The sequence below is a fragment of the Tenrec ecaudatus genome, chromosome 10, assembly GCF_050624435.1.
Source record: "Tenrec ecaudatus isolate mTenEca1 chromosome 10, mTenEca1.hap1, whole genome shotgun sequence".
Lineage (NCBI taxonomy): Eukaryota > Metazoa > Chordata > Mammalia > Afrosoricida > Tenrecidae > Tenrec > Tenrec ecaudatus.
The window spans coordinates 49,996,166-50,011,395 of NC_134539.1; the positions used below are offsets into that span (position 1 = coordinate 49,996,166).

At 40.8% G+C, this 15,230-nt stretch overlaps 1 protein-coding gene across 1 annotated transcript in view; it reads left to right on the forward strand.

The window, feature by feature from the left end:
* The window catches only part of SLC31A1 (solute carrier family 31 member 1), a 39,587-nt gene extending 26,115 nt beyond the window's left edge, over positions 1–13,472 (forward strand). Inside the window, exons 2-5 of the mRNA XM_075560350.1 lie at positions 7,890–8,021; positions 8,708–8,780; positions 11,164–11,332; positions 12,575–13,472. Of these exons, the coding sequence (XP_075416465.1) occupies positions 7,923–8,021; positions 8,708–8,780; positions 11,164–11,332; positions 12,575–12,776 (543 nt within the window). The 5' untranslated portion in view covers positions 7,890–7,922 and the 3' untranslated portion in view covers positions 12,777–13,472. The remainder of the gene's footprint in view (positions 1–7,889; positions 8,022–8,707; positions 8,781–11,163; positions 11,333–12,574) is intronic.
* The last annotated feature ends 1,758 nt before the right edge of the window (positions 13,473–15,230 follow it).

Consider the following 15,230-nt stretch of genomic DNA (forward strand, 5'->3'; position numbering starts at 1 on the left):
CCTTGACAGAAGCGCACACAGCAGCAATGTCTTTTGTTGAAGAAATTAGTTTAAAAAATAAAAAGAAATTGGTAAGATGAAGACACTTATGCTATTTGCCCCTAAAGACAAAGATCAAGAGAAAGTCAGCTATGGGTTCAAAGGGTTGTGTGGTCGCATCCATACAGGTAGGACCACATTTTGACCGTCACTTGGCATAGGAATGTGAGTCCAGGCCTGGGGTGAATGGAACACCACACCATGATAGCTTTTTAACAAGGAGAGTCTGCCCTTTATATATTCAGCAGCTTGGATTTCTACCGCTTGCTTGCTAGGACTTAACTTCTTTCCAAGCCACTCCAATATGTTGGCCTGGAGTACTGAGTTATGGATAGACACGTAAACCCTGCCTTATCTCCAACTCCTCCTTTTCACCTCTCATCTTTCTCTTGTCTCCCATAAAAGAGGTAAGTGCAGAATGCATAAAGCCATAAAGAAAATTTAAAGTTCATCTGAAGGAACACTTGAAACAAACCCAGAGGTATTTTTCAGAATATCTACTGATCTCATCCACGTTATCTAAATGCAGGATTAGCCCATTTAAACTGGTTTCCTGATCATGTGAACATAGTTCATAGGCAGGAATATCTGTTTATGGTAGCATACTGTCTTTGACCTTGTGTTCTGTAACTACTTGCCAAAAGTTTATAGGTCACCAAAGATAAGTAATGGCTGCAAAAGCAGAAGAGCAACTAGGTAGATTTCTCGTTGTTTAATGTTTTCACAAATCTAACAAGGAACTTGCCCATAATCGTGTTAAGAATGAAAACTTAGTTCCTTATCAGGGAAGTCAGGAAGGCTGTAGGAAGTCTCCAACAGAGTCGTCTGAGGCCGCAGATTACATCTCTCTGTCATCGGAGCTAAGGAAGGGCAGCCATGTGGCAGATCTCACCACATCTGTGGGGCCTGATCTCCATAGTCCCTAAGGATTACCATTTCTTAGCCATCATTGTGCAATATCAGGAAAATCCTAGAATTTAGGGTCTGGATTAAACCTATCAGCAATAAAGTCAGGGCTAAACTGTAGAATGGGCATTGGATTTAGCCTTATTTCCTGATTTCTGTCCACAAATTCCTTTTTATATTGCTAGAAATTCCAGATTTTACAGTCTTGCCCTCTAGTTTAGTTTTACAGTGTGTCTAAGGAAAGGAACCATCAGAACCTGAATGATTTTCAGAGGCAAACTGAGAATAAACGTTTTGAGTACAGGGACATTTTGAAACATAGTCATATGAATTCCACCTAGTAGGGAGAACGGAAGCAGAACAAACTGCAAAGCTATAGAGCTTTCTATGTAAAGTGTGCTGTTTCCCCTTTATGAGGATGGATTGACACAGTATGTTGTCTTTGTTAATATTCTTTGCATTGGGCAAGGTCAGCGGTTCTAAACCACTGGCTGCTCCGCAGGAGAAAAACTGTCTCGCACCCCCCAGGGGCAGTTCTACCCTGTCCTGTAGGGTCACTTGAGTCGGCATCAACTCGATGGCAGTGGGTTTGGTTTGGAGTTTATTTTACCTCTCAGGGTTCTAATGTCCATTGAATTGGCTGCATAAAAATCACAGGCAAAATTTGTGATTAAGAAGTTTATTAAGGAAAAAAAAAGAAGTTTATTAAGGAACTTAAGTTGCAATGCCAGAGGGAAATGCTCAGGATAGTTGTTCATCAGGACATTACAAAGTTCTTCAGGTCTCTAGGAATCTTGGTGCTGTAATGGTCATTCATTGGGCTGCAGTCGCCATGGTTGGCACTTCAAAACCACTAGCAACCTCACAGGAGAAAGATCGGGCTTTCTACTCCTGTAAATAGCTATATAATCGTGGAAACCCACAGGGGGTCGCTATAGAGTCAGCATTGACTCGATTGTGGTGAGTTTGGTTTGGGTTTCAGATCTGCCAGTAAATGCTCAGGCGGGTGTACCTCTCAGCTATAAATCTCAACTATAAGGCATTCAGCTCAAGCTCCAAGGGTCAGCAAACTCAGCTCCATGAATTAAATTCCCAGAGGCACCCTATTCCAGTAAGCCTCAGACTGAAGGCACTCAGCTCCATGTCCATGGATCAGCAAGCCCAGCTTCCCCACTTAAGTGTCCAGAGTCACCTCACTCCACAAGCCAGCCTCCTGCATAAAAACACTCAGCTTTACTTGCTCCTTGGGCTGGGACGTCTGACACTCTGTTCCATGCTCTGGATCCAGGAGGTTCACTTTGCAAAGATCTCAGGTCTAGAAGACATGCTCTACTCCTGGCACTTGCTGGTATGGTGAGATCCCACCAAGATGCCATTGCAGGGAATCTTGTTGACAGTTATTCACAGGTGAATCCTATCAGTATCTTCCCAGCGCTGCTTATCAGACCTATTCAAGAAAAGGTCGTTTGGTGAGAGAGACTTTGGGTAGAAGAGCTACATTAAATCATTCACTGCCCTACACACAGTGAGTGCCAACACAGCAATTCTGAAGATGGCGTAGGACCAAGCAGTGTTTCATTCCCTTGTGCATACAGTCACCAAGAGCCAGAACCGATTCGATGGCACCTAAAAACCACCACCACAATAGTCAGTGAGGTAGAAAAGAGTGTAAAAAGTTTTCTGGTAAATTCCTTTCCTTAACTATATAAAAGGTCCATAGGACTGATGCTTGATTTTGTTGTTTTTGTAGTCAATGCCTAGACCATTTCTCCCATATTTCCTTAAAGATCCAAGAAGTTTTCTAGGCCAGAAGGAGCTACTATAAATTGTCCATATGAGTACTGATAGCCTCTTTGTGGGCCTAGTTAGGAGACAGAGGGAAGATTGAAGTCTTGGAAGTATTGGCTAGGTTTCTGTGTAGGAAAGAAAGCTAGTATTTTGATGAATGTCTTCTCCCTCACAGTTAACTCGTTGGATTTTCCATTCCCAAGGTCTTTTATCCCATGTCTCACATAATAACTACTATTTGGCAGACACTTTGATGCTTTCTGAATATTATTTCATTAAGCCCTAACAGCACCAAAGCTCCAAAGACTAGGAACCAAATTCAAAAAGGTTAAATAACTTTCCCAAGTCATAGAGTTATTATGTAGTCTAATCTGAAATAGAACTCAGACTTCTGTCTCAAGCTCACATTGGCTCCTCCAAATTCTGCCGCCGGTGTCATGAGCAATGTTATTGGAACATAAAATACAATCAGAGCACTCTCTGAATTATTTGACAGATGCTGGCTGGGTGAATGGTTTATTTCAATAAATCGAGTAAACCGGAGACAGAACGGCACAGCTCTTGATAACTGTGAGGCTAAAACATTTTCTTCAGGCTACAAATTATGACAGCCAACAATATGGCCTTGTCTTTAGATGCTGACTTCCCGTTATTTTTACTGTAGTGCTTATTTTTATTCTGGGAGAACCTGAGGGTGGGTGGGTCTTTTAGATTAAAGATATTTAAATAAATAGACTAACGCTAACTGCCGAGTTACTCTATCATCTAATCTCTCTAGTAGGAGTCCCTCTATAATTTTATAGAAAAGGCCAAACAAAATTGAGTTTATCTGAATTGGCAAAGATATAAATGGAAGTACCGATTGTTTTTATTTTTTCCTCTCATCTAGTTAAAACTCAACTTCATAAATAAAATGAGATTTTCTCAGATTAAAAATCTAAGATTTATATGATCATAAAAAGCTATTATTCCTAAGGACTTTCTGTCTGCTTCTTAGTTCTGTGAGTTATATATTCACATTTTTGTAAGTACTCTTTTTATATATATATTCTATAAATTTGATGGGATGGAAGAATAGAGATAAGAAAAAAGAAAGAGGTTAAAAATAAAAAGAAGACCAGTTTTAGACTGGAACGGACCTGTATGCTTCCATTGTTCTAAAACTAGAAAGCCAGTGAATCGTAGATTTTGCTAAGATGTTACTTAACTCTTCTACAAATCCCATTCATTGTAAGTGCTTATAAAACAAGAAACTTGAGTCTCTAAAAATACAGTCCAGCTACTCTGTGGACCTTGAAGCCAGTACATACAAAGAGACGGTTGGGGTGGAGCTAAATGCGAGAAATCAGTTCTTGGAGAGCAAGTAGATAAAGTTGACAACTGGGTTTAGAGGAAATTTCATACACCACAGACAGCACAACCCAGTTCTAGATAACAATGAGAGTAAAACATTTTCTTTGGGCTACAAATTGAGAGCACAAATGATTTGCCAAGCTCCTGGACTTTGTCTTACTCCTCAGTACTCATTTTTACTCTGGAAGAAGCTGAGATTGCGTCTTGTAGATTAAAGCTATTGAAGGAATCATAATTGCCGGTTTGCGTCTTGTAAGTAAAAGTTCTGCTCTTAGAGACGATGGGTTGGGTGTGTTTGGTGGCTTCAGAAGAATGAATTATCCAGATATAGATATATATGTAGTATGTCACTGAAAAGCCAAATAAGAAGAAAAGATATTTTAAAATTAACTTCTGAGTTCTTCCTATCTTGATATACTTTGAGTTTTATACATTTCCATGGAAGTTTTCTTAGAAGAAGGCTGTTAGAGAGCATAAGGAATCATCAGGATTTGTTTTGATTTCATGCCTACAATGTATATTCATTTCCTCCTCCTGATCCTTTACCTTCCTACTCTTATTTACCATTCCATATCTTTGCATAATTTCACTCTCATAATGAAAGTAGATTTTATTTCTATCCCTTTTCCTAGTAAATGTGAAATGTATTCTGCAAAGATACATTTCAAGACTAGTGCATACTTTGAGAAGTATTTTTGAAATTTGAACATAAATTTCTGGTCACTGATGTGTCTGAAGAGAACTGGTCACTGATTTTCTTTTTTTTAAAATTTTTTTATTTTAACAATTTATTGGGGCTGATACAATTCTTTTCACAGTTCATACATATACATACATCAATTGTATAAAGCACATCTGTACAGTCTTTGCCCTAATCATTTTTTTCTCTTTTCTTCTTTTACATTTTATTAGGGACTCAAACAACTCTTACTGGTCACTGATTTTCATTGAGTCTCTTTCACTAAATAGTAATGTTGTACTTCAACAATTAGGACTCAGTGGTTAATATGCTTAGTTACTATCCAAAAGATCAGCAATTCGAGTCCCTCACTCACTCTCTCTGCAGGAGTATAATCAGGCATTCAGCTGCCATGAAGAGTCACAGCCTTGGACACTTGTCGGCTCTGTCCTATGGAGTTGCTATGAGTTGGGATGGACTCAGTGGTAGAGTTTGGTATTAGTGGGAAGAATACACGGAGAGGTTCATCGGGAATACAATTTTTTAAACTTAATCCTTTTCTTGGCACCGTGTGCTGCGAAGTTAAACTTACAACTATCATTTTCCCTTTTAGCTTCTGGCCTTGGAGCACCTTGTCGGATTCATCTTTATTTTCCTCAATATCTTGTACCAGAAGGTACTCAGCAAATAATCACCAAATCGATTGCCACAATCCATGTGGATAATAAGAGAATGAAATTACCCTTTATGGCTTCCTTATGCTGTAATCATTTTCCAGCCTCATATTGGAGAGAATAAAATCTGCGACTGTCATAGTCTGTGTGGTTAGGAAGAGACCGGCAGCATCCTTTCTTTCCGTTCTTGTTTCTCTTCGTTTGCCTGGTTCAGAGTCATAATTTGTATCCACTCAGCTAGCTCCCTGTGACCTCTCCATCCTGCCATAGTTGTTTTTTTTTTTTTTGGGGGGGGTGCTGTTTGTTTCATAAGCAGGAAACTGCTGCCCATTTACCATTTGTTCAATCATTGACACCTGTTTTGTTGGTAATTTTTAGTGTAGTCTGTTTTTTAGTGTTTATTATTAAAAGTTTATAGACAAAGATCCTATCTCTTTTTACTTCCAGTTAGCACCTTTATGACAATGGTATTAAGATTATCAAACTTCTTAAAAAGTAATATTGTGTTTGGTATAAAAATTATAAAAAATTCAAAGTCAAACTATATAACTTATGGAAATAAGAACTTGTTTCTTTTTTTTTAATTTGTTTTTATTAAAAGATCATTTTGTTAGGGACTCTTATAACTCCTGTTACAATCCCTACATCGATTGCATCAGGCGTGTTTGTACATATGTTGTCTTCATTCTTTTCTAGACATTTACTTTCTTTAGAGCCCTTGGTATCAGCTCCTCTTTTTACCCCTCATACCACCTTAAGCCCTTGATAGAGTATAAATTACTATTATTTTCATATCTCATGCCAACTGCTGTCTCCATTCCCCCATGTTTTCTGTTGTTCTTCCCCCTGGTGGGAGGGAGTATACGATTATGTGTCAATCATTGAGATCGGTTCTCCCTTACTTTCCTCCCCTTCTGGTATGGCTATTCCCACCCCTGTTCCTGGATTCCATGTGTCATGAGCCCCCATCTCTGTCTGCACCTGTGCACATGCTCTGTTCTAGTCTGAAGTGAGAAGCAGCACTGGAGTCATGATAGTTGGGGAGAGAAAATCTCCGGGAAAGGAACTTGTTTCTTAACCTGCTGTCAGAATCCTGGGATGGGATGTAAGAGAGAACAAATAATTGTAACCTAAATATTTGTGCTTTTGAAGTAGACACACGACTCCCTGACACTATATACATTTCATATCAAATCTATCTCCTTCCACCTCCTATGGAGGTGTTCCCCTGATCAAACGCTCTTAGGTAACCCCGAGCAGTTCATTCACAGCACTAACCACACCAGGGAATTGTTCGGGTTACTTGTTTATTGTTTCTCTCCCCCACATGGTACCTCTTTAGTCTCACTCATTGTTGAATTACTTGTTGGTAGTTGCTGTTGTGTCAGTTCCAACAGAGTAAACTGTTCTACAGGGGTTGCTTGGTTGTAATCTTACTAGATGCAGATCACCAGACCGATCGGGAATGGAATCACTCGTTGTTTCGAACTGCCAACCTTTGAGTTGGCAGTCAATTATAAACCACTTGGGTTACCGAGAGTAGGGACCTATGACTTAGAAAGTTTGACGCTACTCTTTCTTCTGCAAATTGTGGTTAAGGAAGCCATAAGGAGACTTCACCAATCTCCACCACCCCCACCCATAACCCCCTTTCAGAGCTACAGAAGTTCCTCCTCTTGTTTCCTGTCCTGGATTGGTTTTTGCAATAAAGCAGTCATGTGGCAGTAAAGATACAAAATAAAATGTTCCCTTGTCTAGACATAATTTAATTAGAATCCAATTTATATGTTGTGTTCTGTGTTTTTAACTCTAATGTCCTGCTAAGATTGAAATTGTATCTAATTCTCAGCACAGTACTTGCCTAAGGCAGCAATAGACCTTTCTTCAAATTTGAATTAGCTCAAACCTGGTTGGGTTATATGTGAAAATACATTCTGAATATCCTGATTAAACATAAGTCATCCAATTAGGTAAATTATCTGACGTACTTGCTTTTTATCTACTGACATTTATGATTAAAATAGCCTTCGAATAGTTAAATTTTATAAGTAGCATTGATTTGTACATTATTATAAATTAGCTGCTTCCAGCAATGCAAAGGAGCCACTTTTCTTCCCCTTAATCTCATATTTGAACTTGAACATGTATTGGGTATGTCTGTGAAAAGAACAATGCTTCAGAATAACAAACAGTTTAAGTGCACCATCCCTGCAGCCATAATCTCCCCAGGTAAACGCATTTAGCACGAGTTACTTCCATTGCCCTCTGTAGATAGAAAAAATAATCCGAGTAAAGGTGTTAGGGCAGCATTCATTCGCTGAATGAAATTCCATTAGACCTGCAAAGTATTTATCAAGAAACAAGATTGTACATCTTTCAAATTATTGTATACAATTTCTACTTCTTTTTTTAATAAATTTTCTTTGCATACAATTGCTTTTTCTTAAAAGGATCTTCTGTTGAGTCAACCTTTCCTAGAAAAAATGAATCATTCCCATCATAGCATGGCACCTCCTCACCATCACCCGACCACGCCAACCTCGCACTCCCATGGCGGGGGAGATGATCACATGATGAGTATGGTAAGTGAGACTGGAGAGCCAAACTGGGCCTTTTCTACCCCCTGAATCCCTACTTGGAAAGAAATAGAATTATAATACTGGGAGTCATTTGTTATCTTTAAGGCCGGTTTAATAACCTTAAGGACAATCTAAGGGCAAGATCATGTGGCAAATTAGTTACAGAACCAAGATTTCTAGGTTTCTTTCCCATCGTTACAGTGCTTTCTTTCAGAGCAAACCATTTCTCCAGGCAGCTTTAGCCTTTATGCTTTGGAGGAGCCTTGCCCTTGTGGTAGTTATGCATGGGCCTGCTAACCTCAGGGACAGCCATGTGAAACTACCAGTCGCTCCTCGGGACACAGATAAGGGTTTTGACTCCTACAAAGATTTACAGTCCAGGAAACCCACCCACAGGGCAGTGCTTCTGGGCCCTGTGGGATTGTCATGAGACAGAATTCACTCCGTGCCAGTGAGGTCTTTTGTTTGTTTGTTTGGGGGGGTTGTGCTTTGTGTAGAAAAGGGATGAAAGACAAAGGAGAGTGCATTTGCTTCATTTCTGGAGTTACAGTACCAAAGGAGGGAAGAAGCCTTTCCCTCATTGAATGTCTCTTCTTAACTTGTTAACTAGAGATGCTGCTTTGGTTATGTTCTGAACTTTGGGCCTGGAAATTCTCATTTGGGATCTTTTTGTTTTGATTTTCTGACAGCCTATGACTTTCTACTTTGGCATTAAGGATGTGGAACTATTGTTTTCTGGTTTGGTGATCAAGACAGCTGGAGGTGAGTAAGCACCATGTTTGGAGGTGACAGTCAAATGAGAGACAGTGAGAGTCTTACAAAGCACTACAGGCAGAGTCTGGGCAGCCAGCACGTCTTTCTGTCCTAAATACTGCAGCAATATGCTTACGATACTTAACTTTCCCCCTATTTTCTACCTAGAAGGTGAGAATACATAACGTTTATTTTGGTCTTCTGGTATACCTTCCCTAAATAAGTCTATTTTGTAGTCTGAAAAGTAATTGAGATATACCAGCTAGACATATTTTGCAATCCATGTTCTTTCATCCTTTCCCAGAATGCTTCCTTATTTGATAAAGTATTGGTCCTAGACATGAGACAACAGTCCAATTCAAAAGCATTCTGTAGATACATACTATAGACAAATACTGATCCAATAAATCCTTTCATTTACAGTTAAAAGGACTATTATAGTGACTTGCCCTGCGTCACACAGAGTTCTGTGTCCAAGTTAGGACAAGGAGACATACCTTCTAGGCCTCCCTAGCCCAGTACTCTTTCTGGTGTACCAAACCTATGGTCTACAAACTTTTCGATGTCATTCTTAGTTTTAAGGTAGCTGATTACCCAAATTTTTGAGTCTATAACAGTGACTTGTTTTAAATGTAAATCACACACGCTCAATAGTTGCTTGGATATAGCGACTGGGGTCTTAAAGGCTTGAAGACAAACAAGCGACCATCTAGGTGGGAAGCAACAAAGCCCACATGGAAGAAGCACACCAGCCTGGGTGATCATGAGGTGTTGATGGGATCAGGTATCAGGCATCAAAGACCCAGAACAAAAACTCATATCAATGTGAATTAGGGGACGCAGAGTGGAGACCCACAGCCCATCTGTAGACAACTAGACATTCCCTTACAGAAGGGTCACACGGAAGAGACTAGCCAGAGTCAGGATGTAGTATAGCTCCGATGAAACATACAACTTTCCTCTAGTTCTGTAATGCTTCTTTCTCGCCATTATCATGACCTCAGTTCTACCTTACAAATCTCACTAGACCAGAGCATGTTTACTGCTATAGATAAGAGCTGGAAACACAGGGAATCGAGGACAGATAAATCCCTCAGGACTAATAATGAGAAAAGAGATACCAGGAGGGGAAGAGGAAGGTGGGGGGAGAAAGGGGAAATGGATCACAATGATCTACATATAACCCCTTCCTAGGGGGATGGACAACAGAAAAGTGGATGAAGGGAGAAAGCAGTCAGTGTAAGACATTTGGGGGGGGGGGTATTATAAATTTATAAATTATCAAGGGTTCATGAGGGAGTAAGGATGGTGGGGGGAAATGAGGAGCTGATATCAAGGGCTTAAGTAGAAAAAAATGCTTTGAAAATGATGGTAACATATGTACAAATGTGTATGTATGTATGTATATATGTATTGTAATAAGAGTTTTAAGAGCCCCCAATAAAATGATTTTAAAAAGTAGTTGCTTGGACTGCTTTAGGTACTGGCTGTATCTTTGGATGGTCAGAATCCGTTTGTGTCAGGAAGAAAGGAAAACTTTAGTTCAAATAATTTATGAATGATGAAGGGTTCATGAGGTAGCGGGGTGTGGGGATGGAGGGGGAAAATGAGCAGCCGATATTAAGGGCTCAAGTAGAAGGCAAATGTTTTGAGAACAATGATGGCAACAAATGTACATATGTGCTTGACACAATGTATGTGTGGCTGGATTGTGATAAGAATTGTACCAGCCCCCAATAAAATGATTTTTTAAAATTAGTTCAGTTAGTATGTTAGGTTAGCAGTTAGAGTGCATTTTTCTTTTATTGGTGTTAATTCATTTATTTCAGGTTGCACAGCTAGAATATGAAAGAAACCCAGCATGCCAAACTCCTCAAGTTAGTCTGTACCCTGAACCACTGTGACATCGGTGTTACCCCAAACGCCAGTTTGTGTTGTTTTTGTTTGTTTTGCTACTTTAAAAAAAATACTTTAATTGGGGACTCTTAACATCTCATCACAATTCATTCAATCATCCATTGATTTATAGTATTACTAACAGTGTGAAAGACAGATGCCTATTCAAGAAATGCAAGCAGCCCTTAAAAAATAAATTATTCTCCCACCGTTTTCATAGTCTACGTTTTGTCACCAGCCACACCTGAAGATTATCTTTGTTCAAATTGTTTGCATCGTAACCAAAAAGTAAGAGTGTGTTTTTCAGCAAAGGCAATATTTTTCACTACAACTATTTTAGCTGCTTTCCGCCTACCTGGTCAAGTGAAGAGGCCAGAGTGATGTATTCAGGGTCTGAGAGCGGCACTTTTTCTGGGTGGCCTTTTAGCTTGGATCGCACACTGGCTGATGATTTTTGCACGTTTGACGACACCATCATCTTTCCCTTCCTTCTCAGAGATGGCTGGAGCTTTTGTGGCAGTGTTTTTACTAGCAATGTTCTATGAAGGACTCAAGATAGCCCGAGAGAGCTTGTTGCGAAAGTCCCAAGTCAGCATCCGCTACAATTCCATGCCTGTCCCAGGGCCAAACGGGACCATCCTAATGGAGACACACAAAACTGTTGGGTAAGAAGATGTGACAGGGACAGGTGGAGGTTCTGGAGGGCTGGATTAGCTAAGCAGCAAAGCAGCTAACTTTATTTAATTAGCAGCAATCTTCATCTTAACACTTCTCTGTGGCCTTGATCCAAGTTGTCTTTGGTGTTTTCGGGTTGTGGGTCTTGAACAGGCCAGGGGAAATTGTAGAAACCCTTTTGCAAACATCATTGTTTATTCTGAATTTTAAGTGTTGGTGACTTTGGAAGAAATAAGGAATCTATGTTTTAAGTATTTGCCAAAATAATGAACAAGAAACTCAGTCAGAATACAGAAAAATAGCAGAGTACAACCGTCCCTGTCTATAAAAATATGTACTTACTTTGTTTCTAAGACCGTGCTAATGTTTCTGCCCTAAGGAAGCATTTGAGTTAACACCTGAGGCTTCCCACAGGCGGCAAGTGCTTTCTGAGATTCAGTGTAATAGAAATGAAGGTTTTAAAACGAGACGGCGCTTCAAGAAGTCCTGTGAACCACCATCGCTTCCAAGCAAACACTGGTAAACCTCTAAGAGCCAGAATTTGATAGAACTGCCTTGATTCCTGGAACTTGCCAGTTTTCTGCCTTTGGCAGAGTGTAATCTTACCATTTTTCTTTTCTTTTTTTTCTCTCACCATTTTTCTATCGCTGGCTTTTGTGGAAAATATTTTGAGGTGGTTTTTTTCCCTGACAGCTTTCCATGTTACACAGCTTCTGGCTTGGTTATTGATTCCCATTGTACTGATGAGCTTGTAGGACAAATAAGTTGTGAATTGCCTGAGGCAACAGAGCAAGGAAGAAGCCAGGTCTCCCAATTCCCACCACCACCCAACACTCAATTCTATTTCCATTTGTGTAGAATGTAAGCTTTGCAAAGATGGAAGGCCTGTAAATGTTCAGGCAAATAATTGTGGGAGGGTTTAGTGCTTTCAGGATCCAAGATAAAGGTAAGTTAAGGGGTTCCCCTTCCTCTCTCTCCTAATCCCCAAAGGGTTCTTCCTATGGCATATAACCGTATCCCAGTGGCGCTTACGAACCGGACAGCTCCGTCATGGTTCATTGCCAGGGACCAAACAAGAAACAAGAATCGCTTATCTATGAGTTGCCCCGGCACCTCGTACGGAGTCCTTTTCAGCCTTCACTCATCACTGCAACGGTTCCCCTTTCTCCTGATGTGCAGAGCGACAGCGTACTCCTGGGTCCCTGACTGTTGTGTCCCTCTTTACTCTGCAGGCAGCAGATGCTGAGCTTCCCTCACCTCCTGCAAACAGTGCTGCACATCATCCAGGTGGTCATCAGCTACTTCCTCATGCTCATCTTCATGACCTACAATGGGTACCTGTGCATCGCCGTGGCAGCGGGGGCCGGCACAGGTTACTTTCTCTTCAGCTGGAAGAAGGCAGTAGTAGTGGACATCACTGAGCATTGCCATTGACTGAGGACTCCAGGGGGTGGCCTTACTGATTGCAATGGAAAGCAGGTTGAGCTTGGAAGACACAATTCCAACCCCAGACATCCTTGTCTCCTTACACAAACGCACTTGCTCAACAGAGGTTTAGATTACTGTCTCAGTTAAAGTGGTAACTCCCCAGACTTTGCTAATACGCTTGAGATTCCTGTTTCTCTTGAGAAGCCACCCACGAGATGCCCTCTCCTCTCCTCCATCATCTTAGATCCAAGGTAGATGTTCTTGACTAATCTAGGTAGCTGTATATTCAGTGACATGATCTCCTGATTCCTTTGTAGTCTTTTGGGTTTTTTTTTTTAACAGACAATATGTGAGTGAAGTTGGTCATTTTTTGTTCTGGGTAATAGAAAAGGATTATTAACTTCAACCAGGATTGATTGCATCTGAGGAAAATTTTGCCCAAGGCGAACATTAGAAAACACATGCCAGTTTGGGGACCGAATGACTGGGAAATACATTGTGCCTTTCTCTGGTGGGTGCGGTGCGCAGAGAGGTGGGTTGAATGAATGCGGCTTGTGCATTCCCGGGCTGGCTCATCAGCTGTGAACCCACTGAACACTTTGATTAGAATAAACTTGCCAAATACAGTTTTTTTTAAGACAGTCCATTTGAGAAAGTAGAAATCGATATTTTAAAATAAAACTTATCAGTGTTTAACTTTGACTTGGTACCTTGTTTTGTCACAGCTGAAGGGAGCAAATCATTTGAATCTTCCTTTTCCCCTGGACAGTTCTCTTGTCAGTGGTTTTCCAAATCTAACATGTACCAGAAGCTCCTGGAGGGCTTGTTAAGACAATGGCTCTGGAGCCCCGGATGGGAGCCCCAGAGGATTTTCATGGGATCACACTTAGAGAATCTCTGCTTTCAACCAGGACTTGGAACCAGTTAATTCTGGTCTGACTTCCTACCCAGAATTACATACAGAAGACTCACCTGGAGAGCTTGTTAAAATACAGTTTCTGATTCTGTACAAAGGGGGTGAAAATACAACTTTTCAACAAGGGATAGATGAGAATGATGTTTTGATCCCTGACTTAAATTCTGATAGAGGCAACAGGTGGGTGAACTGGTTTGGGGCACAGCTATTTGAATTGTTGATTGGTAGGTGGTTTCTCCAGACTTAACTCATATATTAAATTCTGCTAAATACTTTATCATTCCATGAACACTGTTCAGCTCCAGCTGTGTGTATGTGTGCCCAGCTCCAGCTGTGTGTATGTGTGCCGGAGCACATGTGCACAGCCATAGCCTACAGTCAGTCACTGGTAGATCACATCTTTACTTTTAAAACTCTGCACTTTCTTGGAAGTAGCTTGAAGGTTAAGCTACACCTTTGCCCTGCAACGTAATCAGCCAGTCATGGGTCAGAAGGACAAAAGCTCATCCTTTCCCTTTGGAGTGGCTTAGGGTGTGGTCTGCTGGTGGCCAGGTTTTCCTTACTCCCCAATTATCTATGCCCACACCAGGCAGATCCTCGTCCTCATCCTCCGCGACGTGACCATCTCTGTTAAATATTCTTGGAAGCTTAGTTAGATCACAGGTGGCCCAAACCTCCCTTTAATGAAAAATCACTGTTGGGTTTTTGTCTTAGCTTGCTAGTCTAACCTGCAGTCTTATTCTCAGGCCAAACTACCTCTGTAAAGTGACTCTCCCAGGGCTGTCTATGAAATCCTGCCCTCGGTGCTAGGCTTCGCTTGTGGGCAGAGGAGACATCTTGCCGTCTGATGTGGTTTTGAAGTTTATACTTTCTCTGTGGGTGCCGGTTAAATATTGGAGAGTGAGGAAGACGTGCTGCTCTGGCTTTGCACTAAGGAAGGGTTATGAGGTGAGACTCAAGGTCAAAATCCACAAGCCAACATTCAGAGCTTTGCTTTTTTCCAATCCCATCCTCACAGTGCTGACACTTGAGCAGCATGAATGACAGAGTCCAACACTAAGTGTACACAGCCTGCTATTGTCTCGGGGGCCAAGGAGTAATAAAATCATGACAAACAGTCAATGTTTAGCAGTGACCCTGGTGATCTCGACAGGGCCCTTCTCAGGAAGAAAAAATCAAGGCCAGTGAAGACTAAGTGTTTTCTATGTATTTGAAATTCACAAAAATAGTTTGGGATAGGCCTTGGAGTATTCAAGATAGAATCTCATGAAAATCCTCAATTTCGGAGATTTTTAGACTAGGTTGCCAAAGGACAAAAACCATGGAGAAAATAGTTAAAACTTGATTCCATCCTTCCTGGGCTCTTGGACTAAAATTATCTCATTAATTTTCATTTTTGAATCCTTGTTTATTTGGAGTTTGATGCCTGATTTCTTCTGAACCCCAATTCCTCACCTCCTCCTTCCCTGTTCTCAGCTATGGAGAGACTACATCCACATTTCTCTGGCCCCTTGTAGTGCAGTCATTTTCCCTTTCCTTCTGTG